The sequence below is a fragment of the Antechinus flavipes genome, chromosome 3, assembly GCF_016432865.1.
Source record: "Antechinus flavipes isolate AdamAnt ecotype Samford, QLD, Australia chromosome 3, AdamAnt_v2, whole genome shotgun sequence".
Lineage (NCBI taxonomy): Eukaryota > Metazoa > Chordata > Mammalia > Dasyuromorphia > Dasyuridae > Antechinus > Antechinus flavipes.
The window spans coordinates 377,584,587-377,611,722 of record NC_067400.1 but is presented as its reverse complement, the minus strand read 5'-3'; the positions used below and the strand labels follow the sequence as shown (position 1 = coordinate 377,611,722).

The 27,136-nt window shown below is 35.3% G+C and overlaps 1 protein-coding gene across 3 annotated transcripts in view; it reads right to left on the bottom strand.

Moving 5' to 3' along the window:
• Window positions 1-2,115: 2,115 nt before the first annotated feature.
• MBD5 (methyl-CpG binding domain protein 5) overlaps window positions 2,116-27,136 on the bottom strand; it is a 132,931-nt gene continuing 107,910 nt past the window's right edge. For 2 of the 3 annotated variants that reach the window (XM_051985836.1, XM_051985837.1), the window contains exons 10-12: window positions 22,791-22,864; window positions 8,577-8,652; window positions 2,116-4,864 (exon numbers count right to left, since the gene is read on the bottom strand). In XM_051985836.1, coding sequence (XP_051841796.1) covers window positions 4,793-4,864; window positions 8,577-8,652; window positions 22,791-22,864 — 222 coding nt within the window. In that variant the 3' untranslated portion in view covers window positions 2,116-4,792. The other variant, XM_051985835.1, reaches the window with a different exon arrangement.

Below are 27,136 nucleotides of genomic sequence, written 5' to 3'. Positions count from 1 at the left end.
TTATTGGAAACATCATTGGTTGTTATTCACGTGGATCTAATGTAGGATGCTCTCGACCACAGAGAGACATACGTATCTTTAGTACTTCCTCAAAGAGTTAGATTTCTGTTGACAGGTTGCAAAATATCACTGTTTCCAGATGTAAGTTACCTGTCCTCTGCTTAAAACTGAATTTTTAAAGATGCCACTCATTAGTTACCTTCACTTGTATTGTTCAGGTCTTATTAATCTGAAGAGTGCTTTCCAAGGTGTGTAGAAGTCAAATGTAACTAAAAAGCTGAGGAGGATTTTCTCTTTAAAGTTAGATGAGATAGGGAAGGAACAACTTGAGAGAAAAAAAATTGTGAAGGATTTTAATTGGGTGGCATCTTACTTCTGAGGATTAATTTCTGGTACCAAAATATCCCCATTTTTGCAGATTATTAATAAATATTTTCTTGAACATAAAAAGGGTTTCAGTTAATTTAAAAATGCATTTGTTTTTCAAAATGAAAGCTTTTACATGATTTTCTCTAAAAGTGTGTTGTTCTTTTGGACACTTTTGGACATTTTGGACATTTGAAATGTAGCTATTACAAATCACTCTCCTAAAAAGATAAGACTATATTTATACCAAATATACAAATGCATATTATTATAAAATGCACTTGTGTATTATGAAACCATCTGGGAACAAATTTTGCAATTTATAGAAATCTCTACATCTGCATTACAAATAATCTATTTGATCAATCATTTCCAGCTTTCAAAAGGATTTTTTGAGGACACACATAGTGTGCATGTGACCACATAGTCACATATTTGAAAATAAAAATGAATATTATAAACAGATTTAAAAATACTTGAAGATGATAAATTCGACATATATATATATATACATGTATATATATATATATGTATATATATTTTTCCATAATAGACTTCTTACTGTTACTAAGGATTTGTATTGAGCTTTATATAATGCTTCTTGGCTCACTGATTTAATATTCCCTTTTGGGATGTTAACAAATAGGCATTATTGTTGTTCTCAACTCTTTGGCTAATAATATATCACAAAAAGAACAAAACAAATGGGAAATTAGGTTAGGATTCAAATTCTGACAACTTTTTTTTTAACATCTGAAAAATCAAATCAAGTGATGCATTGTGCTGTGGCTCTTGAATGTTTTACAAGATTGACATAAGTAGGCAATGTAAGGACAGAGTAATAGATTGTCAGTGTGTTCTATTACCTTTTCTTTCTTTGAAAAAGCAAAAACAAAACCCTTTCAGAATCTTTAGTATCATTCTACAATTATTTGTGACTTTTCAGAAAGCACCGAAAGTTTGGAAAAATCATAAATGTGAATGGGGAATCTGATAGAATGATCCACAAAGAATAAGAATAGGGATCAGAAAGGGTGATGGTTTTGGGAAGGTTTCATTGTCCATATTAACACTCAGAAGGAATTGTATTTTGGAGGGGAAGGATGAGAAGGAAAACCATTATCGGCAGTCTCTAGCTCTAATGTATATTAACATGTTTGAATGTTAATGATGTGTTGGTGACAACATAAGAAAAAATTCAGTTCATAAATAATACAAAATTGGATTTTTGAAGCAAACAGGGTAAAAAGAGGTCCATGACTTCATGAGGAAATGTGTGTGCACTTTTCACATTGCAGGTGCTTGTTTTAATCTACTATCTTCATTTAAAATGGAACTGAAAAGTAGGGAACAAGAAAAAATCCATTCAAACATATGAAAATCCTAAACTGCCTTTAACATCAGTAACTAGAAAATCCAGAGTTGGAAGGCAAAAAGCTGTTTGATTCTTCCTTTTTCAGAAAAATCTAACAATTAATTAGCATTTTTGTTAGTAATTAATTTAGCTCTTAAACTCGAGCTTTTTGGGGATATAACCCCTAATAGTCACATTCCTTTTTCCAGGAGGATATGCTACTTTCTTCAAAGGGACAAAAAAGTTTTTGTTTTATATCAGTTCATCTTTAGTTTAAAAAAAAAAAAGGAGCTACTATTAGGCAAAAAAATATTCTAACTAAGGAGAGCTTGCCTCCATCAAAAATGAATAGTATGCTTCAGTGCAGAGAGAAAGAAATGGCTCTATGGGCAAAATTCAAGTATGAGTGACCAGTTTTTTTAATTGTAAAGTAGGTGCAACATTTTAAAAAATGTTACAGCACTGCATGACCTGTAATGCTCACAATATTTACATTAACTGCTTACATAAAACCATAAAAACTCTGAGAGGAAAAAAAAAACCTGTATGGACTGAAACAAACTATTCCTAGCACCCACATCAATGCCATTATTAACCAATGAATTCAAGTGCACAAAAATACTTTACATAGTCTACTAATGTAAAGTATACATTGGTGAGAAAGCACAAACCTAATTAGTTTAAAATGTTAAAAAAAAAAAAAAAAGGATCGGTCAATACAAACTCAGTTTTAGGACAAAAAACCAAGACTTTAAAAACCAAAAAAACCCTAAATATAAACATTCACACAGGCACTCACACTCCCACACATCTACACACATCCACACACACATGTGAATCTGTGAATAAAAACATTCGTGAAAGACAAAACAGCAGAAAAGCAGGCTGGTACGGAAAATGGACAACATTAACTTTAAACATAACAAACACATCAACTTGTAACAAAAAGTGTCAACTAAACTACACAAAGAATCACTTCACATGAGTTTGCATGAAGGATCATGGCAAGGCTCCCTGCCATTACATAAAAGACAAAATGAACCTACCCAACAGAAGGAAGGATTCCTGCCTCCAGGCCACTGTAGCTTAGTGTAGCTAATTGCATTCCATCAGGTTTGAGGAAGTGGGAAAAGGGAGAGGGAAGGGGGGAAGAGGGGACTTGAGGAAAAAAAAATGAAGAGCTAGCTATGTGAGACACCAAAAGTCAACCCAGTGGTAGTGCTGTGTGCTGTGGCCCGAGGAGTCCAGGTTCAGAAATGACCGTGGGTCTCTTATTTCTTGGATCAGTGGAACTCCCTCGTATTACAGAAATAAAGAGCGTGGGCTCTGAGATAGCTGTGGGAAGATGAGCAGGGAGGATTCTTATGGATGCTCAGTGATCAATTGTCTCCATGCTCACAGCAGCATGGGTGTTAACATCTGAACATGCTATGTACTCATTTGCTCTTCTAGCTAAAACAAGAGCATCATATAATCATGGCTCTTAATGGGGATCAAGTGTTTTGGTGGAGAAAACATGATGGTTCCAAGAATTAAGGAAGAGTAGAACCTTAGGACCCTGATTCAATAGGCCTTGAACCTGGTCCAGGCTGGAGGAGTGAAACTTATGCTCTGCTGCCTGGGAGATGGGGTTCCACCACAAAAAATGTGAAGAAGACGGAAAATTATGTTGTGCTACATTTCTTATTAATTTTCTTGTACTTTACAATGGCTCACAGTTTTAGGTTTGTATATTTGTAGTGTATTATTTCCTCTCTACATTTGTGTTTCACATTTTTTACTTAATATAATATAAATAATTTGGTTAATAGATTTAACCTGCACATTTCAGCCACATTAATATATATAAGAATCTGTTAATGGTATAAATAATTCTTTAAATAAAATAAATCTGATATGTTACATAATACTGATAAAAAATTACCATTGCTAATAATTTTGTAAGCCACCTTAATGACTGGTTTAGTAATACTGTAGGATGGATATGAAAATCATTTTGATGACATATGTATGTTTTTGTTACTATAAAAATCAAAATGTATTTTGTCTTTAGTGGATAATGATTTCAAAATGGAGCCCTTGCCTCCATGTATGTAAACAAGATGTTTTATCAGGTCAGAAAATGTATGCTAATAAATGTAGTTTTGAGAGTCAATGGTGGTGTATCATATAAGTGATGTAGTTCAATAGGTGGCTATGAAATTTTAACTACAGAAATGGCTGAATAAAATAGTCCATCTAAGATTTTTTTTTTTTATAAAACCTATTCTACTTTAAAACTTAGGTAAAAAAAATATGCAACAAATGGTTGCAGTTTTTGAATTCTTAATTTAGACCTGTGAGCCCACATCCCCTTAGGAATCTGCAAGGTTGCACTCTCCTACAGAGACCCGAAACGGAGTACAGTACTTCCAGGCAAGGTTCATTCTAAACAGACAATATAAATGAACACTCAGTGGTGTGAAGTGTATGTCATAATTAAGGTATTACATAATCATGCCTTTTTCTCTGCTGTTAAATACAAAAACAGCATCTTTTACATTATCATATAAAAGCATTTAGGCTGTATTTTTATTTATCACTTTACACTGGTAGTCTCTGGTATGTGTACTCAATAGAAACCAAAGAATTTTGTACACTATTTTTTTTGTACAATAAAAGATAAAGTGTGCATCAGGTACGCTTGTACATGACAATATTGTACAATATTTACAATTCAGATATCACCATGAAATTCTGTATTATCTATATACACAATGAAAATTTCTCAGAAACATTTGGACTATTTCTTATAATCACAATTTTAGTATTATAGAAAAAAGGTTTTCAGTAATCACTTGATGCCTTGTTATTGTCATCTTCCAAGGATTTTGATTAGCTTATCCAGCACTCAGTAATCCTTCCTGATCAGAGAAAAATGGTACCACTGTTTCATTTAGCACCCGATAGTGGTGACAGCTATCTGCCTTGCCCTAGATAATGATATAGTCACAGCTATACCAATACCTATTGACAGATATATGTGCATGTTCCTTTTGATAAATACTGGACCATTAACAGAGACATTCAATGTTATCTGGAAATCTTCCTCCTCTTGGGTTTTGGAGGCTTCACTTGTCTATCTCCCTGTGGGATTTGGTGAACCTGAAAATGAGGAAATAAGAAAAACTTAAGAGTTCATAAATACCATATGATTTTGGAAAAAGGCCTATTTGATAGTAATGGGCCCAGGATGAGGTTCTCAGTCACTCATCAGCACACTCAGTTCTATCAGGGATAAGTTCCCTTTCTCAACATCTGATGACAACTCAGCTGGCCTATGGTCAAAGGTCCCAGTTTTGTGTGACCCTGGGCAAGTCAATTAACCTGTTTGCATCTCATTTTCTCCTCTGTAAACTGGAAGGACAGGGTTGGATGACCAGTTTTTACTTCCTGTGAGCCTGTGACTTCCCTAAAGTAATAGTTGTGCTCACAAAGCCAATGGAACCCCAGAATGAATCCCAGAACAGCAGAAAATGAAGGGTTGAACAGAGGATTAATAGCGTAAACACAATATGCTGCTACTCTCTGAATGAATTTAGGACATAAGAATGCCTTCAGTTGTAGGCACGCATTTTCACCTCTAGAGATCAACAGACTAATGATTCTGTTTCAGTATGGAGAACGTATAAATTTAGTACGTGAAAATGCTTTATTTTTTATTGCTTCATCTTACATACTGTAACTGCTGAGAAAGGCCAAGGATTATTAAGGAATAAACACACAGCAACTCAGGAAAAGGTTGTTCACTAATTAGAACGATGAGGATGTAAAGCAGAATGCCGCCACCATCTGTCGGTGGATCTGGGACTGTGGAGGCAGGAGGAACAGTCAATGGCCGACTCATCTTTGAATACTAAGACCATGAAAAATGTTGTTACACTTCCTGCCAGACTGAGTATGGGCAGGGCATGAACTGCTGCCGAAGTGGTACCTCATGGACACACGTGAAGGGGGCCCAAAGCTGGGGGTTGGAGTCTCCTGCACTAAAGTCCCAGGGAAGGGGCAGTGTGGGTGAATAGTAGGCCCAGAGGCCAGAGGCTGTCAACCTCCGTGCTGTAATACGGTTTAAAAAAATTCACGTGTCATAAGACATAGAACATTGGGCCTTTTTGAAGGAATTAGGGAAGTTTCACTTGGGGACAAGACTTAGGCAGCCACATAATCACTATCGCCAAATATTCGAAGGGTTATGGAACATGGAAGGGGTAGGAGACTTAAGTTCATAGGATTTTAGACCAGGGAGAGGCTTAGGAGATCATTTAGTCTAACTCTTTCACTTTATAGATTAAGAAAAATGAGGCTCAGAGGGTAAAGTGATTTGGCCAAAGTCATGATGTTTGTTAGAAATGGGAAGGCCAGATTTCCAACCCAGTGCTCTTTTCATTGTTCCATTTTGCTCTCTCAAGCTCTTTTCCAAGGACACAACTAATACTAAAGAAATGAGAAATTACAAGTGGGCAGACATTGGATCAGCCTAAGGAAGAACTGGGAGAAGGAAATGGCAATCCCCTCCAGAATCTTTGGCTGGAAAATCTCATAAAAATGGGGTCATACAGGATTGGTTGTGACTGAATACCTGAACAACAAAAACTAGTTAACTATGAATGATGTTCAACAATGAAATGGACAAGCTTTATCAAGTCATTTAACTTTCTGTCATTGGATGGATTTGAAGGAGGCCTTACTTAATATTTTGCTGGCTATAATATAGTTGGTAATTTTAGAAATCTGGATGCAATAACTTTAGAGGAGAAAAAGTAACTATGAAGGGAATGGCATTCTCTTTGGAGTTTGCTACCTGCTGACTTACTGTTCTGCTGAAACCATTCTAGTGCACAGGCCCTAACTATATCCCTGAATCCAACTCTACAATTATGGACTTGAGTGACAGTGAAAACTGCCCAGGTTTAACTTGTGTCTGTATCTCTAGCATCTAGTTCAGTGCTTTGCATATAAATGATTAATAAATGCTCATTGACCTGACTTGAAAATGTCATGAAGACAAAGGTATTTGTACTGTTGACCAATAACCTTTTGTCCAAGGAAAAGAATGAAAGCATTTTGCCCTAATTGTATTCTGGCTAAATCATTTGCATTCTATTACAGTTAGGGCCTCACAGCAAAGAGGAAAGAGTCATGGACTTGGAGTCAGAGTTCAAATACCACTTCTGTCGTTTACCAGCTATGTGACTAGTCAATTAGTCTCTTTGAACCTCAGATTCCTAGTCTATAAAATGAAGGGACTGGACCTGATGGCCCCTGAGATCTCTTCTGGCTTTGAGTCTGTGATCCTAGGAAATTCTGGGTTAGCCATGTTTCTTACTTTCTCCTCATTTTTAAGCCACTCGTTTTTCCGGTGGGCAGCTTAGTGGCACAGTATAGTGCTTGGCCTGGAGTCCAAAAGAGCTGGATTCAAATATGTCCCCAAACACTGACTCACTGTGTGGCTCTGGACAAGCCATTTAACTTCTGTTTGGTTCAGTTTCCTCAACTGTAAAATGGGGATAATAATAATCCCAGGATTATTGTTAAGGATCAAATAATATTTGTGAGGTGCTTCACACAATATCTGCCACAAAGTATATATAGCACTTAATAAATTATTGTTCTCTTCTATCTTCCCTTAAGGGAACAATGCTAACTGAAAATCTTATTTTTAAAATAGGAACAAAATTATCTATCGCATATGCTGATATAGTTATTATAAAAAATTTTAATAACCCTTAGGATATCAGGATTTAAGCAGGTTAGAACATAAAATAGCTATGAACAAACTTCTCAGTCAGTTAACAGGAAAAAAAGTTACCTTTCAATGTTTAACAATCCTAGATAATCAAGATATTTAAAGGCTTTTCAAATTCATATTTAAGACTTCTATTAATTTATATAATTTATACATTTAGAGAAGGTGTGGACCATATAAAAATGAATTTGAGTTCTCTCATACTTAGGATTATATGGATGAATGAAAAAGCATTTGTCAAATTTGGTATAATATACCAAAAATTATGGATTTAGATCATTGAGATCAACTAACACAACTAATCAATCTAATATTATAAATAAGGAAGTTGAGATCCACAGAGATAAAGTGACTTATTTAGGATCACACAAATAATAAGAAGAGCCATGACTTGAACTCATGTAAATCCTGCATTTTTTTTGGTCTAATACTACTTTCTGTATATATATGCTTTGAATATATATAAAAATAATATTAAAAGTTCATTACTACTGAAGATTAAATTTTATTAAATTTATTTTATGTCAAAGTAGTTTTTTCCCTTAAATATCACAGTAGAAAGGAACTTAAAAGACCTAATGATTCTTAACCATCTATTTAGAAATCCTGAGTCTGCTACTTACACCTGTGTGATACTTAGGGAATCTAAACTATGACTGCTTTTTCAATTAGATATTATTCTATGAATGTTTATAAAATTAATATTTAATTATATTTTATGAAAACAATAACAAATGTCATATTTGTCATTGGGGGCAAATTAAAGCAAGATATTACTAGCTGTATTTCAATGTTAATAAAAATTGTTCAATTTTTTGTTAAAGTTCAATGTACTTTAAAAGGAAATACAGAATTATCACAGAAAAATACTTTCTGGGAACAAATGTACAGTTTAACACATACATCTTTTCAAATTATGTTTAATGTTTCCTAATAGTTATTTTTTCAATTTCTAATTTATTTAGGAAATTATATAGCTGAACATCAGATAGCATCATTATAGAGGTGTTACTGAAAACAACATTCTTTTTTTTCAAAGAAATACAATAGAATGTAAAAAAAGTCACTTACATTCCCAGATATTTTGTCCAGTTCACTCATGGCCTCATGAATAGCAGCTTCTAAATGGTTGTTTAGTTTTCCACTTCTAAAATTAAGGGGAAAAAATACCATATATATTTGACATATTTGATATATTCTCTCTGATTTTAGCAGTGTTCATTTTCAGGCTTTATGACATCAAGATCACAAAATCTCACTAGGGAGAAAAAGTGGGTATTAAGAGTGGGGAGATAAGGTTTCATTGTAGTCTTTGACCAGGAAATACTCAGTATTATACTATGTAAAATACAAGCATCTTCACAAGACAGAATGATCCTATGCAGTTTCCCCCATTAAAATTTTTCTCCCTCAATTTATGATGCCTTTTGAGAAGAAATATTGAGCTAAGTTCTTCTTGCAGAGCAGGCCCCGCTCAGCTTGCCCACAGAGCCAGCCCTTTGACTTTCTGTAGAGGCTGACTTGGTCCATTCTGCTCAGCTGAATGATTATTTCATTCAATTAAATAAAAGGGCAGATGAGCTGAATTGCAGGTTCTGGCCACTAGGGAGCTCTCTCTCTCTCTCTCTCTAACTGCAACATTGCATACATTGTCCTGACTCAGAAACTAAGAATGAAATCGCCATTCACACAAACAGCTTCACTATGACAATTCATCTTAGCAGTAGTCAGTCCCCACTTGGGCATTCATTTAATACCGTCCCTACGTTTTCCTTGGGTGACTTAATTCTTTTAAAGATCAAAATTAGAATTCCAGTTAAATTTGCTTATGTTTTTTCCTTTTTTCCTTTTTATTTTTGACCTACATGTTCTATAGGCATCTCAAAAGCATGTTCCCAAACAGAATTCATTCCTTCTCCCCCCACTCCCCTGCCTCAACCCACTCCCCTTTTGTACCATCAAGGACACTGGCACCATTCTAATCACTCAGTTTTCCAACTTTAGTATCACAAATGATTAAAGAAAAATCATTCTTCCTGTACAAGGCTCTGCTCTAAGCACTGGAGATACAAAAAGCAAAACAGACAATCCCTGCTCTTGAGAAGCTCGCATTCTAAGGTGGCAGAAAACATATATAGCAAAGGAAGCTTCAATTCTAAGCCAGATGTCCCAGAGTAACAAAGCAGACATCATCCCCAACTTCTCACTCTCCCTCACCCACAAATCCATCATGATCAGCTCTGGTCATCTCTATTTCCACAACATCATTCTAATTCATCAGGCTGTCCCCACCCTAGTTCAAGCCTCCTGTCCCCTCACCTGGATTATGGTAATAGTCTCCTAGCGGGTCTCCCATCTCTTTTCATTGTAAGCAATGTAGTGGTTTCCCTATTATTTCTAGCGTCTAATAGAGCTGTACCTAAGCTCTTCTGGACACAAACTTTTTACATGTCATTCCCCTCCATTCACTTTGTTGTCTTCCATACTGGCCAGCTTTTCCTACACTACTCTATGCACTCCCTCCACGCCCTTGCCCTGGCAGCTTCCATGCCTTGAGAGCTTTTTCCGCTCACATCCATCTTTTAGAATCCTGGGTTTCATTCAAAACTCAGCTCAAGAGTTTTTCCTGGTCCTCCTCCTGTGTGGCTGCTGTCTTCCCCACTACAGTTTACCTTGACTCTATTTTCATGTTTGTTTGGTTTTTTTATATATTCTTATATAGTATGTGTGTAGAATGTGGATTCCGGCCACCAGACAGTTGGCATAATTACAAAAAGAAAGGTGCATTTAACCGAAGTAAACAGATATCAATATGCTAAACCTGTAAGTCTACATCCTGACAGCCCTTTATGAAGCATTGAATTCTTTGACTCAATCGGAAGGTTAGTTAGGTTGAATAACAATTGGGGATGGCCCTGGTGGGCCTTTAAAAAAGTTAAGCTTGTCAAAACTGACAGTTTCAGTTTCAGTTTGAGATATCCAAAGCAGGGTACAATTTTGTAGAATGTGATCTCTTCCTGTCCATTATAAGTAGGGGGAAGGACTATTTTTCCTCACCTTCAGTGGCCAAATTCAAGGTAAGGAGTTAAGAAGGAGACTCTCAAATAGACACAGACACAAAGGGCAATATTCAAAGTAGGAAGCAGCTTCAAGGAATAGGACCTCTGGCAGCTGAGCAGAGAAATGCTTAAGGGAGTATGAGAGAATTAAGTCTGGCAGTTGAGTTCTGAAGACAACCAGCTCTGATGTCTGTAGAAAACCAACCTTTGTAGTTTGACATTTTGGGAATTACTAGCCAGTTCATGGAAATATCAGACCTTTAGGAGTAGAGTACAATTTAAAATTGTAAAGCAGTAAACACTTATTAATTACCTTCTGTATGTTGGCAACTCTGCAAAGATGGGCAGTTTGGTCTCCCACTCTCAAGGAATTTAAAGTCCAATGGGGAAAACAATATGTAAACAACCATGTGCAAACAAGATATATTTAGATAATCAACAGAAGGTAGACAATAGCATTGGATGTGGGGGTGCTGGGATTCTTGTAGATGAGGTTTCGCTGGAATTTGAAAGAAGCTGTGAAGTAGAGAAGAAGGGGGGGAGAATTTTAGGAATGGGGGGCAGTCAGTGAAAATAGTCAGCAGATGGAGTGCTTAGCGTGAGGAATGCAAGGAAGCCAGTATCAGTGGATCACAGAGTAAGTGGGATAACTAAGTATCAGAAGACTGGAAAGACAGAGAAGAATAAGTTATGAAGGCTTTGAAGACCAAACAGAAGGCTGCATTTAAGACTACTGGAGTTTATTGAGTCTCTATGTCTCTATGTCCATGGTCAGACCGCTACTCTAGCAAGATTGCCATAAGACAGGTGAGTGGAAGATAGATTGTACTGAGGTAAGGTTTGAGGTCAGGAGACTTAACAAGCAGGTTACTGCTATAATCCAGTTGTGAAGTGAAAAGGGCCTGCAGGAAATGTAGCTGATAACCATATCAGAAGAAAAGAGCTGTATACAAGAGATGTTAAGAAAGTAAAATCAATTGACTTTTAGAAACATTTTGAATATAAAGGGGATAAGAGAGAAAGAATTGAGGATGACACCTAAATTGTGGATCTGTGAGAAAGGGAGGACAGTATTAACCTGGACGGTAATAAGGAAGTCAGGAGGAAGGGAAAGTTTGGGGAGAAAGTATGAATTCAGATTTGGACATGTTGAGTTTAAGGTATCTATGAGAAATCTAGTTTGATATATCTAATAGTTGGAGATGCAAGACTGGTAGTCAACAGAGATTAGAGCTAGCATCAGAAGCATACAGATGATAATTGAATCTGTGGGAGCTGACAGGAACACCAAGTGAAATAATAAAGAGGGAAAAGATAAGATGGACTAGGACAGACTTTGTGAAGATATGCCATAGCAAGATGAACATCCAGCAAAGGAGATTGAGAAGGAGCAGATAGAAGGATATCCAGGGTAGTGTGAAATAACCAAGAGACAACAGAGTCAAAAAAGCAGAATGTCATGGACTTTCCTTTTATGGAAGAACCACCTGATTTGTTCAAGATCATACAGGAAGTAAGCCACAGGGCTCCAATGAGAAACTAGATCTGCTGATTTCAAATCCAGTTTGGCTATACCACCATGCTGCATAGGTAGACTGAGGATAAGAGGGTTTCCTCAAATTTTTTGCATCAACTATTGTGAAAATTCTTGACTGTAAAGTAAGGGTGGTTCTGTGTAGTCCAATTTTTTCTATAACCACCCACTTCAACTCTACCCAAAAAGTTTAATTGCTTTATTTGTGAAGAACTAGTTCCCTTCTTATTCTACTGACTTTGCTTTCTTTCCTGAGGGCAATTCCATCAATACAATTAGCTAATCAATCAAGGAGCACAACCAACTTAATGTGTCTAGAAGGGATCTTAAAACTCAACTAACTCCCTAAAAACTGGTGATTAGATTTAGTGATGGGGAGACTTCTACTTCATAAATAGCTTACTCTATTGCTAGATATTTTAAATGGACAATTCTTCCTTCTATTTAATTGAAACATTCTTCTCTATAACTTCAAACTATAGACCCAATTCTACCCTTTGAAGCTATACAGAATGACCTGAATCCATCTTCCATAGGTAAGCATTTTAACAAATCCATAGTGACTACCTTGTTTTTCCTGTTCTAGCTTTCTCTAGGCCCAAAATATCTAGTTTCCCCAATACTTTTTCATAAAATGAGTTTTCTAGTCACTTCAAATATCTAATCATAGTTCTTTAGACCCATTCCTATTTGCTAATGCCTTTTTTAAAAGGTGACATCTATAACTGAACAACATCCTAAATAAATAAACTCTAGGATCATATTAACTTACAGGGCTCCTTTATTAACCAAATTATTCATTTATTCAACAAACATTAAGCATAATACACACATACTACACAGCATTAAGCACTGAGGGAAGGCAAAAATAAATATGATATCAAGTCTGCATTCAAGAAGTTTAAAATACAGAACACTGGTTTCACTGAGTTTATTGTCAATCAAAACTTGTAAGTTCTTTTCATATGATCTAAGTCATGTCTTGTAATCTTATACTTAACTTGGTATAAGATTTTATATTTATCATTATTAAATTTCACTTTAAACCTTTTAGGATTCTGTTTCTTTCTTTCAATACATGGTCTATTATCCCATCTCTGTACCAACTGAAGATTTGATAAATATGCTAGATATATCTATATTTCTGTCATTCATAAAAGTATTGAGCAGAATATGGAAGAAAGCAGTGTTCTGAAGTCCACCACTAGAGGCCTCCCCAGGTTGACAATGATCAATAATTGTTACTTTGGAGATGAGCATTCAAAAATTTGGGGCTCTTCGTAGCTATCCTATTTAACTCACTCTGATGTTACCTTGTATTATGAGTGACTGTCAAATACCTTCATAATTAAGATCAGAGATTTAGAGCTAGAATGTACATCAGTGATCATCTGGTCCAACTCTCTATCCCCCCATCTCCCTCTTCCAGATGAGGTCTAAAGAGGTTATATAACTTACCTAAGCTCACACAGGAAGTAATTAGCAAAGTTAAGAATAGAGAATTAAATTTCTGTGCACTTTCCATTACAAAGGCAGGCATTAGTGTCCATTTAACAATTCAATGAAATGATTGACGCAATGCCTGCTTTGTGAAAGGCACAAATGTACAGACAAAAATCAAAGTTTCTGCCTTCAATGGGAAGGGAAGGGGAGGGAAGAGGCAAAGATATATATATGATACAAGATATAAGGTAGGAAATGGAGGAAAAAAAGAAATGCAAAGAATCGTAAAATAGCTGAAGTAAGGAGACAGCTAGATATATGAAAGAATGTCCCACAGAGGAGGGAAAAGCTGACTTCTCTCCCTTTCTCCCATCTCCCCAACTTGTTTCTTATACACCAAACTTCATTCTCCTTAGTCTTCAATATATTTTTCAAAAGGCCATGTTTTTCTTATTGGGGGGAGATGTCTGACCTTATAAAAAATACCTTTATACATATACATATATACTTATACGTATATATATATATACATATATATGTATATACACACATACACACACACACACACACACACACACACACACATATATATATATATATATATATATATATTTATTTATTTATTTTTTGATATGCCAGGTTAACAAATTATAAGGAATTGTTTCATTTAATTTTTGGTATTAACTTTTTTCCATGTGAAAAGTCACAAAATGCCACAGATATTGAATTAAAAAGGGAATTTGGTAATCTCATGGACCGTTACTATTATTCAAAGCTATTGATGGTCAAATATGTGTATGATACATGCATCTAAGAATGAACAATGTATAGGAATTAACTTAAAATGATAGACTCTTTGCCCCCAAATAATTGGCCTAGGATGCTTATAAATTCCCTTTCAAATGCAATTATATGATTCTATCAAAGATCAAAGGAGACTGTTCTGTCAGATACAAAGAGAACAGGAAATGATTGCTACCTAGATCTGGATCTCATACAAAAGTTAAGGTGTATTTGTTATACTATAACACACTGGATCATAAATCAAAATCTTTTATTTGAAGTAGGAACAGATGTATGTGTTTGGTTTCTCTGCCAATGTTTTTCTATTATTGGCCCTGAACATCATAAAAGTCCTAACAAGAGAGCTGGGTGTGAATCTCATTTCTGATGCTTCCATGGGATGTAGCTGTGGGTGAGGAGTTCCACTCTCGAACTTCCTCATTTGTAAAATGAAGACAATGACTTATGGTACTATAAAATGCCATTCTGAGACACTGCATGTAAAGTACACCATAAACTTTTAAAGTTAACTAGTCAGCTATGATTTTTATGGTTTGACAATCCTCCTCCAGCCTTTTCTGGGTTTCTAGGAGTGATGAACGAGCTTTCATATGGTCTTCATCATGCTGGAAAGATGCTGAATGCTCAATCTAATTCCTGAGGACTGGCCTAGCTGAGTACATACAGGCCCACAGGCCCACCCCTGAGCCTCTTGGACCACCACCTTGGTCCGCAGCCTTCCCCTTGCAGCCATCATCTAGGCGATCAAACCTTGTGGAGGTGTGCTGCCAAATGCCTCTGCAGTTCAGCCCCAGTTTCCTCAGAAGCAGAGGAAAAACCAGTTCTCACCATTAGGATCCTTGGTTTAACTTTCAAATGGCTTAACATTAGAAAGAGACAATTTCCTTGGCAGAAATGATATCAAAGATGGTACAATACTACCAGGTCTGTGCATCTTAGGGACGGTTTTATCAATGACTTTGGATAAAAGGCCCAGACAATAACAGATGACATAAATCTGAGAGGGCTAGCAAATAAAATGAAGAAGAGTAAAGGGGTCACAAATATCTTGTAAGGCTACAACAAGCAGTAAGATAGTAGTAGCCCTTAAAAAGGCCGGGGGTTGTAGTGGACTACAGTCTCGGTGAGGTGGCAGCGAGATGTGGCAGAAGAAAACTAATCATCCTGTCTCCTTGGACTTGTCTTTTTTACTCTCTCTTGGTTCTGTCCCTCCCTTGGTGACTCCTTCTTCACCCAGTCCTCTTTTCTCTTCCTTGGGTTATTATGTGGGCACTCCTCAAAGTTCTTGCTTAGGCCCTCTGCTTTTCTTTCCCCTCGCTTCTGGTGAGCACATTACCTACCGCGGGTTCTGCTGGTATTTATTTAGGCAGTCCCCTAATCTCTGCATCTAGGTCTCATCTTTCTACCCTGCATTTGAGTCTACTGGGCAACTTTCTCAATGTCTTCTAGCTTCTTCAAACTTTCCAGTAATACTGAAAGCATCATGGTCTTTATACTCAAACAGATTCACAACCTCAGCCTTTATTCTTCCTTCCAAATCCAACCAATTGCCAAGTCTGATTGATTCCACCTTCATATTGCTGCTCACATAAATCTCCTCCTCTCCACATCACAGTGACTTGCAGTTCAGGTCCTCATTACTGGTCTTGCTTAATATTTATAAAACATCACTATGTTACCTCCTATTTGAAAAAAAATCAACTTCAAGACTCTTTAGTGCTTTTAGGATAAAGTACCAACTCCTCAATCTGCCATTTAAAGTCCTCCACAATTTGGCCACCATTTGTCTGTCCAGTTACAGTTCATGTTACTCCCTTTAATTCACAACTGTTAATTAAACTTCTTTAATTTGTTGCTAGTTGTTCCCTCCACACAGGGTTATTCCATGCCTCTGAAACAGAGGAGATGACTCCCATGGCTGAAATGCTCTCTTCTAACCATGAATTATAAAAACCTAACTGTCCTTCCGGAGTCAGTTTAGGCATTGTCACCACACTCTTCTTGAAATTTCTTTATTACTTTATGTATATATATATGTCATATTATATATGATTTTACTTATCTGTAACACAGATTGTTTTGCCAGCCAATCAAAGCCAATATCTATATAAGGAGGAAATTTACTATATGTTATGTTTAGAAATAACAAGAACAAAAAAGAAATCATGAAATACTAAATTTAGAATATGCTGGAATTCAAGAACATTTCCATTAAGGATTCTAACAATACCACTGGTTGTAATACTTGGATGGAAATAGAATGGCAACAATTAATTGTAAACTTAAAAACAATATTTTATTCCTTAAAAAATTAAAAAGCTAACAAAGGGAGAAGAATATGTGGGTTTACAAAAATAACTCGTACTCTGGAAAATCAAGTGACTGAGAAATAAAGGAAGGCTTTCTTATCAAAGTGGCAGAGACTATTTTTACAAGTCAGGTAATAGAAAAGTATAGTCATTAGAGAATTTAGAATAGAAATTAAGGGCATATGAAATAAAAGATTAGTAAAAATTCAGCCTTGAAACTCAGAGTTTCCCTGGAGAGTGTCTTCAGCTATTTTCTGTTCCCTGCTGACATTTAATAATAAACATTTTTTACTAATGGACACTCTAAAACCTACTTGATTAACCACTAGGCATTTCATATAATCATGTTTCTAATTATTAATAGAGATAATTGCCATTTTTCATTCTCATTGCATATGCTATTGCACATTCTTATCTCTGCTAATAAAGAAATCAGGTATAGATTTGTGAATTGTATTAGAAGCAAGGAGTGGGGAGAGAAATTACATACAGCTTTATCCTAAATGACTTTAGAATCTCAATGACTACTTCATGCAGAACTAAACAAACAGAAGTGGAATTTGATTAGGAGAAACCCTGGGCTTTGACTGGATTTATCAGTGAAAGTAGGCACATCTAAGAAAATTTTATATTCTGAACTATCAGTTGCTGATTTTGCAATGAAACCATGGCCTATTTTATTGTTTGTACTTGTTTTTTGCCAGTAGTGAATTTAGGCTATAAACAGAAGCAGTACACACAGTGGGATAAAAAAATGAATTCCAGTCATGTGATGACAGAGTTCACTCATATCTAATGCTCTCATTTTACAGATGAGAAAACTGAGGCCTGGAGAGGTAAAGTGACTTATTTGGGGTCACAAAGCTAAAATGTAATAGTGCCTATCAATGGACCAAATTCCTTTAATTTCAAATCTACTGGTCTCTTTACCATGGTAGCATGATGCTTCTTTCTTGAACGTCCTAGTAAAAGGCCTCAGAAGATCTGGCTTCTTAGCTGTTAGATTTTGGGCAAATTACTTCTCAGAGATTCAGTTTCCTCATCTATAAAATTGAAGTTTTAGACTAAATGATCTAAAAAGCCTTTTTCATCTATAAAATCCATAACTCTATGATTCTAACATATTTCCTAAATATAAATATACTGAATCTTAGAGTCAAGAATTAACTAACTGGGAAATTAGCTATTTAACTCATTAAGTATTCATATTCTTAATGAGAAATCTGGATGGCAGACTTATTTTGCAAACTTAAAGATGACTACTTATAACAGATCTTAAAGTAGAAGAAAACTAAAAAATAAAATGTTACTTTTATTTCAATTTTTAATTTTAAAAAGTAGAATTAGTATATAAAATAAAATGACAAATTGTCATTTGTTTCACATTTTACTATTCTATGGAATCTTTTTTTACCCACCCTGTTATTTATTAAATATTTACAATTTCCTGAGGAAATTTCTCTTTTCTAGATATTGCAATTTACATAATCAGTAAGAGTATGTATAAATGTGTGTGCTTATTGATGTACATATTTATACATACATAGTGCAATAATACATATGTAAATATATGTATATACATGTATAATGTGTGTATACAAAATATATGTATGTATATGTGTAGTACATGTATATATTTTATTAAAAATTCAGGATTACCTGCAAGTATTCATTTCATTCCTGTATTATCAACTTTTTTTTAGATTTTAAGTTATCATACTTGACAACCTATTCTGCAGTGAAATATTGAAGACAATCACAAGGAATTTTTACGTGAAAATATTTGCTCAATGAATATTCTATAATTAATCTCTTTGCAAAACTGTTACAGATATTTTACAATTTTCTTTTTCATCCAAGTATTATATAAATTTATCAGAATTTGTCATTTTCATCAACTCTGCATAGAAAATTTCACTTTAGTCAGAGTGTAGCAGGCAACTAATCACATTACTACTTTTTTCATATCTTTATAGAATCTATTTTGCAACATATATATGGTTCATAAAAACAATCTACTTGAACTCTTCTAAAATATTTGATATAATGGCGCAGGATTGCATTGTAGTTACCAACTGATTTGATAGCTGTTTGTTTTATAAAGAGATAATCTGTCTATGATAAGGAGTATGCCATAGTGTCCCAAGCTCATAAGTTCAAAAACATTCCCCTTGGGCAAAAACTATTGAAGACCCTCATGTCTCTCTATTCCTTAAAAACTTCTCACTGTATGCTATCATCCCCACTAGCTAGTCTACATCTCTGTTTCTTTTCATGGTCAAATTCATTGAAAAAGCTCTCTGTCCTCGGTATCTCTACTTCCTTTTCTCTCACTTCTCTTTTTAATTCTTTGTGATTTAGTTACCAGCCTCACTCAATTAAAACTATCCTCTCTGAAGTCACCAATGATCTTTTTGCAACTAGCTTTATTTCGAACATACCCAGATCACCTAAAAATGGAGACAGCCACCCTGAGAAATATCAGAAATAGACTTCTCGGGGGAAGATACTCTTTATTCTCCTACTACATGGAAGGAACTCAGAACAGGTTGCATCTTTAAAAATTGCCAGGCCGGGACACTCAATTCTTTTTTCCATGGCATCTAGAAATGCTAAATAAGGTCTTTGTTCACTCAAAGATCGGGCACTATGAGCTGACCTGATAAAAGTGTTACCTTTCCCCACTATCTTTATACTGTCTGAACTTTTCAGCTCTAGGTTTAAGGAAGAAGAATCCCCACTGAACCTGGAATCTAACTACTGGTGACCTTGCAGTCAGAATTCCAAGTTGGATGTTGCAGCTAGCCCAGCAGGGAAGCTCTGAGAAGCCAGGATGCCCAGAAATCAAGTCCAGGAGGGGTTTTGGATTTGGAATTTGAGATGACTCTGAAACTAAGCTATGAATCTAATTCTAATTCCCTTTTCCTACTCAGATGGTGGGGGTACATTTGTATACTAGTTCCTGTTATTCCTTTTCAGCAAATAAACCTTTGTAAAAACTAATCTATTGAATGGTTAATTAGAAATGGAGTTTAGGGGCCCTTCTATAATTAGGGGAACAGCACTGATGGGTGATGGAAATAATGGCAGAAAGCCTTGATAATCCTATTCCCATTTTGGTACTGGAGACTCCTGGGGAAGAGGTAAAATGTAACCCATCTAACTTTCAGGTCCTCGTGGCTAGGAAAGTCCCTGTTACATCTAAAACACCACATCTATTGGCCCTTTCTTAATCCTTTCCCTTCTTGACCTCTCTGGCACCTGATACTACCCATCAGTTTCTCCTGGGTACCTTCTATTCTTTAGCTTTTCATGGCAATGCTTCCTTTGGTTCTCCTCCTGCCTCTCTGGCTGCTTTCCTCAAGTTTCCTTGGCTCCTATCCCTCCCTCATACAGCTGCCATCCCAGTTCAGATCCCCACCCCTCTTTCAATGGACTATTATAATAATCTTCTAATCTTCCTGTTCTAACTCAGCCTCCATTTATCTGAGAAAGTGATTTTTCTGAAATGTACTTCTGGACACGTCATCACGAGGGGCCCCAAACTTAATAAACTTCAATGATTCTAAATTACCTACAGGATCAAATATGAAATCTTCTGTCTGGAATTTAAAGCTCTTTATAACAGTGGCCCATTTCTACTCCCTTCACCCCTATCCAGTCTTTTTTTTTTTTTTTTTTTTTAAAACACTTAGTTCCTCTTTATGAGCTTAATTCAGCAACACTTGCTTGTTGTTTATCCTATGACATCTCATCCCTAGGCTGTAAAGTCCTGGCTCTCCCCTGGCTCTATATGCTCTCCCCTCCCCCTCTGCCTCTTAGTTTCTCTCCAGCTCCCTATGAGAATCAGCTCAAATTCCACCTCCTGCCAGAAGTTCCTCCCAGGCTTCCCAGGTGCTAGAGATGGTTTCTCCTCTTAGACTTTTGTCCTTTATGGCTTCTTGTATGGCTCTAGTTATTTACATGTTGTTTCCTCCACTAAATGCTAAACTTCTTGAGGGCAGAGACTTGCACTTCTTGGAATCTTTGGAGCTCGGCAGAGTGCCTAAAAATAGAAAGCATTTCATAAATACTGATTGACTAACCATTCCATAATCGGGGGAACTAATTTCCAAGCCTGAATTAGTTCATAAGGATTAGAGAACCTTCATCTATGTGAAACTAAATAAGATCTTGAAGGTACCCTAGTCCTTAATAGGCTGGGGAAAATCCTGAGGTCCTGGCCTGGCTCCAGATCTACCTGCCATTAAGAATTATGTTTTCAGATACTGTCCTCAGCATCCGCCCTTACTAGAGGCAATGGGGTTTTTTCCCATCTCTGTAGAACCAGTTGTCTATTGTCTATTATTGAAGCAATTGCTAAAATAATTAGCAAATACTGACTAGTTCATAAGACCATAAATTTAGAGCCAGAAAGATCATAATATCACAGACCTTGAGCTAGAAGAGATTTCACAGGTCAGCCATGTAGACCAACATCCTATATTTACATGTGAGGAAACACAGAGAAGGTGATTCTCCTAAAATCTTAAGTAGTAGGGGCAGAATTTGGGGCCTTGCCTTTGACTCTAAATTCTGTGATTTTTTTCACTGCATTGTATTACCATGAGAGTATCCACCCTCTCTAATTGTGGAGAAGCTCAGAAGCATCAGCCCCATGGAGTCTGATTATTTAAGTCTAAGACCTTGAACATACCATAGTTTAGTCAGAAAATGGAAGAAGAGAAAATTTTTGGCATGGCAAGGACCCTAATTAGATCTGATACCAGGCTAGTAGTAGGTCTGAGGAGGTCAGGGAGCTTTGAGGAAGGTCACCCTGGGCTTGGCTGAACAGAAGGAAGGCGGAGTGACAAGTTACTGGTGTGGTCCAAATGTTTCTGAAGTGAATCGGGCGGAAGTGGCAATATAAGACCTGGAGATAAAGTACTGAAAGGATTCTGTCAGAAAAAGGATTAGTCTTTTCCAGGGTGGAAGCAGTAGGAATGGAGCATAGACATATACATTCAACATAAATTTCCACACACTGGAGTTCTTTGGAAAATCTGATGACCCAACTCTATTAATTTTAAATCATGACAGTAAGACTGTGCAATGTGTATACTTTTGAAAAATTGTTCTGCTGTACAGAATACTTATCACTGCCGAATATAAATCCAGTGTATTACTTTTAGGTGTCTGTTTATAATAACAACTAATGAGGTATGCCAACTTTGTTTTTTACAAAATTAATTTTATAATATCTAAGTAAATAATAAAAATAATAATAATTAACATTTACAAGGTTCCTTAAAGTTTATAATGATATTTACATATATTATCTCAAACCTGTAAAAAGGCACTGTGAGTTTTCCATTGTCATGCAGTTAGTAAGTGTCTGAAGCAGAATGTGAACTCAGGACTTCTTGCTTCCAAGTCTGGGGCTCTGTCTGCTATATCAAACACTTGTTTATGATACTCTATTTTTAAAATTAAATCAAAAGTTATACACAGTCCAAAAAAAATCCATTGAGTAGGTAGAAATTGTGCCCCAAGCATTCTACTTGTCCTATAATAATTCAGGCTATAAATATCCAGAAAACACTTTGGATTCATCTTTGTACAATCATTTCTGCCACTGTTGTAATTAATAATAATCAATTATTAATATATAATGATATATCTTATATAATAAACAACAATAATATAATAATAATTAATAATGCCAAGGAAAGATTATTAAAACATTAAACTATATAGAAATCACAAATGTTTATTAGTATAATTGTGACTACTAGCTTCCAAATTTGTTTTCAATTCTACACATTCTATTTTGGGGAATTCTGCCTCTCAATTTATATTGACTTGTTAATTCACATTATAATGTACATTTATACAAAAACCTTTTTGTTTCCCTCAATTAATCAAGAGAAAATTTGTAAAAAAAACAAACACATAATTTGAACACAAATAGTTAAAATGAGAAGATAATAGATTTAATGGCTAATGATGTTTGCTTATGATAATATCTGACATCCTTCAAAGATAATTAAGGAATATATGCATGCTGTAACATGATAAACTTGGTGGCATTTCTTTGTGTCTTTGGGAAAGGATCAACAAATAATATCTTTGAAAAGTAGAAAAAAATTGTGCTTACTTTCTGTTTCTCTTCCGGGCTCTACTGTAGGCTTCTAAACCTTCTGTTAGTGTCTTCAACTTCTCAGGCTCCACCTAAGTGAATGTATGAAGATCAAACCACATTACCCAGACCTGCAATTATTAAGCACTGCTTTTACTTTACTGCTGAACATGCAGATCTTTCACCCACAGGGCACTGTAAAACACTGCTGTTAGCATTCAACCAGATATTCCTGCTTCAGTAACTCCAAGTATGAACAATGATTGAAATGAAAAAAACATTTGGATATGAAACTGCAAAGAGAATATAAATGTAAACTGTAACACTTAGAAAATAATCCATTTGAGAAGAAAATCAATCCACAAACATCAAATGATACCAAGTAGATTTCCTTCTTGTCTTTACCCATTTGGTCAGTGAAAACAAAAAGTAGGCCTCAGGAATACAAAGACATCAAACATCCTCTTTTTGAGCTTTTTGCCTTAAAATCTAGTTTCATTCTACAGTACTGGTAAACTGGGACAAAGTATAAATAACATTACATATGGTAAGATATTCTTATTATCTTGGTAGTGTTGGAATCCTTACAGACTGCTAACTAATTAGAGTTGATCTAATCTTACAAGAAGATGTTTTGGGCAGAACCTGAAACGAGGTACTAAGTAGGACTAATTAATACAAGGCTTGTGTTTACACCTTTACTCATTGGAGTTCACAAGTATGCCAGCTTCACAAAGTAAACTTTGTACCTTTATGAGTTCACACCTCCCTTGAAGCTCTTTGGGCCAGAGAGCACTATGGGAGAAAACCCATAATCCCTCTCTCTCGTATCCCACAATTTCTCCCTCTTGGATAAAAGAAACAGACAGAAGCTCTCGGTCAGATTTCACTGGAATGACATGAAGACTGGAGCTGGCTGGAGGCTGAAGAAAGCAGAGGCAGAGGCTGAAGGACCAGACCTTTGGATTTGGCGACATTCGGAGGGAGCTCTTGGAACCAAGCAGAGAGATAGGCCTCTAAGCTAACCGGGCTATATTGGAGATAATAAAAGATCTGAACTTTTATCACCTGGCTGCGTTTCGAGAAGAAAAAGCTCACCACATGGTAGTATCTTGGATTCTAGTATCTTGGTAGACTTTTCATCAACTTGGATATGATAGCTAGTACTAAATAAACAGAAAACTGGTTATGATGAACATTATTTTTTAATTTTTTAAATCATCCACAAGACAAGGCACTTAAATGTGCCACGGCTCCTTAAATGACTTATTGAAAACAAATATGAGAAACTTGAAGAAAAGTTTTGTACTTTTAGGAAATTGGAGTGGATAGCTTTGGTGCTTTTTCTAAAATAGTAGTTCTCAAAGAGTGGTCTGCAGGCTTTTCGGAGTCCCTGAGATCCTTTGAAAGGAAGGCTCTGCAAAGATAAAATTATTTTTATAACAATACTAAGATGTTATTTCCTTATGAAAACACTCATTCCTTTTCCAACTATAGATTTGTAGTTTGGCCATATTTTCTTCATATTTTTCAATGAGAAGAACATAAAAAAGCAGAAATGAGAACCTACCAGTTTTCTGTTAAGCTAGATATTAAAGAGATTTGTAAAAATAGACAAAACAATGGCCATTCTTCTCACTAAATTTTTTTTTTTTGGAAAACAGTGATTTTTCAGAAAAAAACATTATGTTAGTGTATAATGAGTTTACTCTTAGATTATTAAATGAATATATAAATCTAGAAAAATAAAAAATTTTAATTTTGAATATGGTGAAAATCAATAGAAATTAATAATTTTGAAAATATTAATTTCTTTTAAAAAGGGGGTTGTGAGATGAAAGTCTGAGAATTTCTATCTTAAAGATAGGGAAAAAGAGTGTTTTTCAATTTAAAATTTCTATATTTTATCTCAAAGGACTCTAAAGATTTCAAAGGCACTAGAAGATGCTCCATCCACCAAGTTTTAGCAATTGATGCCTAGATGACAAAGAACTCCTCATGTTTAAATATATCCTTACAATTTCAGAAAAGCCAACACTGAGAAACTGATCCAATGAAATGATAGTAAAATCGTGGGCAAATAGATTGTTATTTACTTGGTTGAAATTTAAATGTTCTATGCTCACATGTCACTGCTTTTGAATATGGAAACAATTTGGCACCTAGATAAGATCCAGGAAGGAAGCAGTCCAAATTGGAGTCAGAAAGTCCATGCACTCAAGAGTATGCACTTGATTCACAATTTATTTTACTCTTATTTAGGTGTCATGCTAATAAATTTATTTATCTGGATTTCTATCCAATGACAGACTCAAAAGAAATAGATTAGGAAGGAAGAAGAAAGAAAGAGAGAGATAGAATGGGGAAGCAGAAACACTGAGAACAATTAGAAATCTGTGTAATCAAAGATAAGTCACTAAAAAAAATAGGCTTTGATTCTTTATCTATAAAATGATGAGTTGCTTTAAATGAGCTTCATGATTTTTTTTTAGCTGACATTCTTTTTGAATGAATGGAAATGCTGCTTTGTATAACTGACACAACCATGATATAACTAGAATACAGCCATTTATACCAACAAATTTAATTATACAAATATTTATCGTGTCAACTCTGTGTAAAGCAATGCTTGGGATGCTAGGGATATAAACAAAACAGTCCCTGCCTTCAAGGGACACGTGTGTATGTGTATGTACATGTAACAACGTCTGAATTTGATTACAATGACTATTTTAGAATTTACTGATGGAAATGGAGAATATAGCTTAAAAAAAGGAACATTTCAGTCTGTTGAAACAATACATGCAACAGTAAATGAAAGCAATCACATTAGACTTTAAATTAAAAGGCTAGGATGAAATCACTGAAGTTAACCATGTCATTTCATATTTTACAGAATTGAAGGGTAATAGTTTATTTTCTAAAATTTTTGACTAACGATAAGCAAAAAAAATACATCATATAGCTATCTATAACTTTTGAACAATTTTTGGTGATCTGAACACTATATTCCTGATCAAAATTTCTTGATTTATATGCAACTTTTTGCACATTGTCATAATGAACATTTTGTTTAAAGGTCACAAAGAATCTGATGGCAACATTTAATTTGTTAGAAGGAACTGTACCAATAATGCTTCATTTCCTTGAACATAAGATGAATACAAACCAGGACTCATTTTTAGAATAACAATATCTTTTTATGCTAGGAGGTAAATACTATGAGGTATCATTTTTTCCTATTTTAAATAAAGTTTTATTTTTCAATTATCAAACATCATGTTTTCTCCCTTCCACCTCCCCCCTGCTACTGAAAAGAAAAGAAAACCCCTGTGAAAAATAAATTTAGTCAGGCAAAAAAAAATCCCCTTATTGGCCACATCCAAATATGTGTCTCATTCTGCATATTATTCTATCATTTCTCTGTCAAAAAAGATGATTAGCATGTTTCATTACAGGTTGTGAGATATCATTTTTAAAAAGACAGTTTACCTTTTAACTAGATTGCAAAATATAATCTATTAAATACTGCATTTTTACATGGGAGCACATTAATATATCTGAAAGAAGAGGGCAATGATTAATTTTAGAGATGATTAATTGATCTCAGAAAAGTGAAAATAAACTTATTTAAAAACCCCAGAAAGTGTGAAATTAAAAAAACAAAACCCCTAAACAGTATTTCCCCCCCAGTTCCTTAGCCCAGTGTATCAAAAGACTTTTTTTTGGACATAAAACATGTTAATGTAAAATTAAGTAGTCAAAGCTTAACAAGCAAAACTCTTAAGAACCAAATACTTTCATAAAACCTTAACTAGAAGAGCAGGTATTAAGCAAATGATCAAAACTCTGTTACCTAAGAACAGTTAATTAGAAATAAGTCTTTGGCAGCAGAAACTCTCCTTTCTTATCAACTACCTTACAAAACCAGATTTTTCTCTAGTCTTCCTCCCGCCTTTGCTTGGGATCATTGTTAACCAGTGTCATTAATACCATATCCATAAAAGCTGTGTCTTTAACCCCCTTCCCCCTTTCTTTTTACTTGACTCTAGATAGGTCCTGGGTAGGCTTTAGGGGACAGTGGTTCATGAATTAGTGGCTCAATATTTTTAATCTTTGGGGCAATATTTACAGACTACTCCATCTTCTCACTATCCCTATTCAAGACCCTTGCTCCTTTTCACCTAAGCTGTAGTTCCAATGATTAAACATACAGGAAAGACTAATTTTCATTTTCTTCTGAAAGGTACACCAATTTTACTGTTTCTAGGTATTCAAATATCTACCATTTATATGTGATTTTATGTTTACTTACAGGGCTTAAATGGGAAAAAATAAAGGAGATTGGGGGGAATCATAAAAGG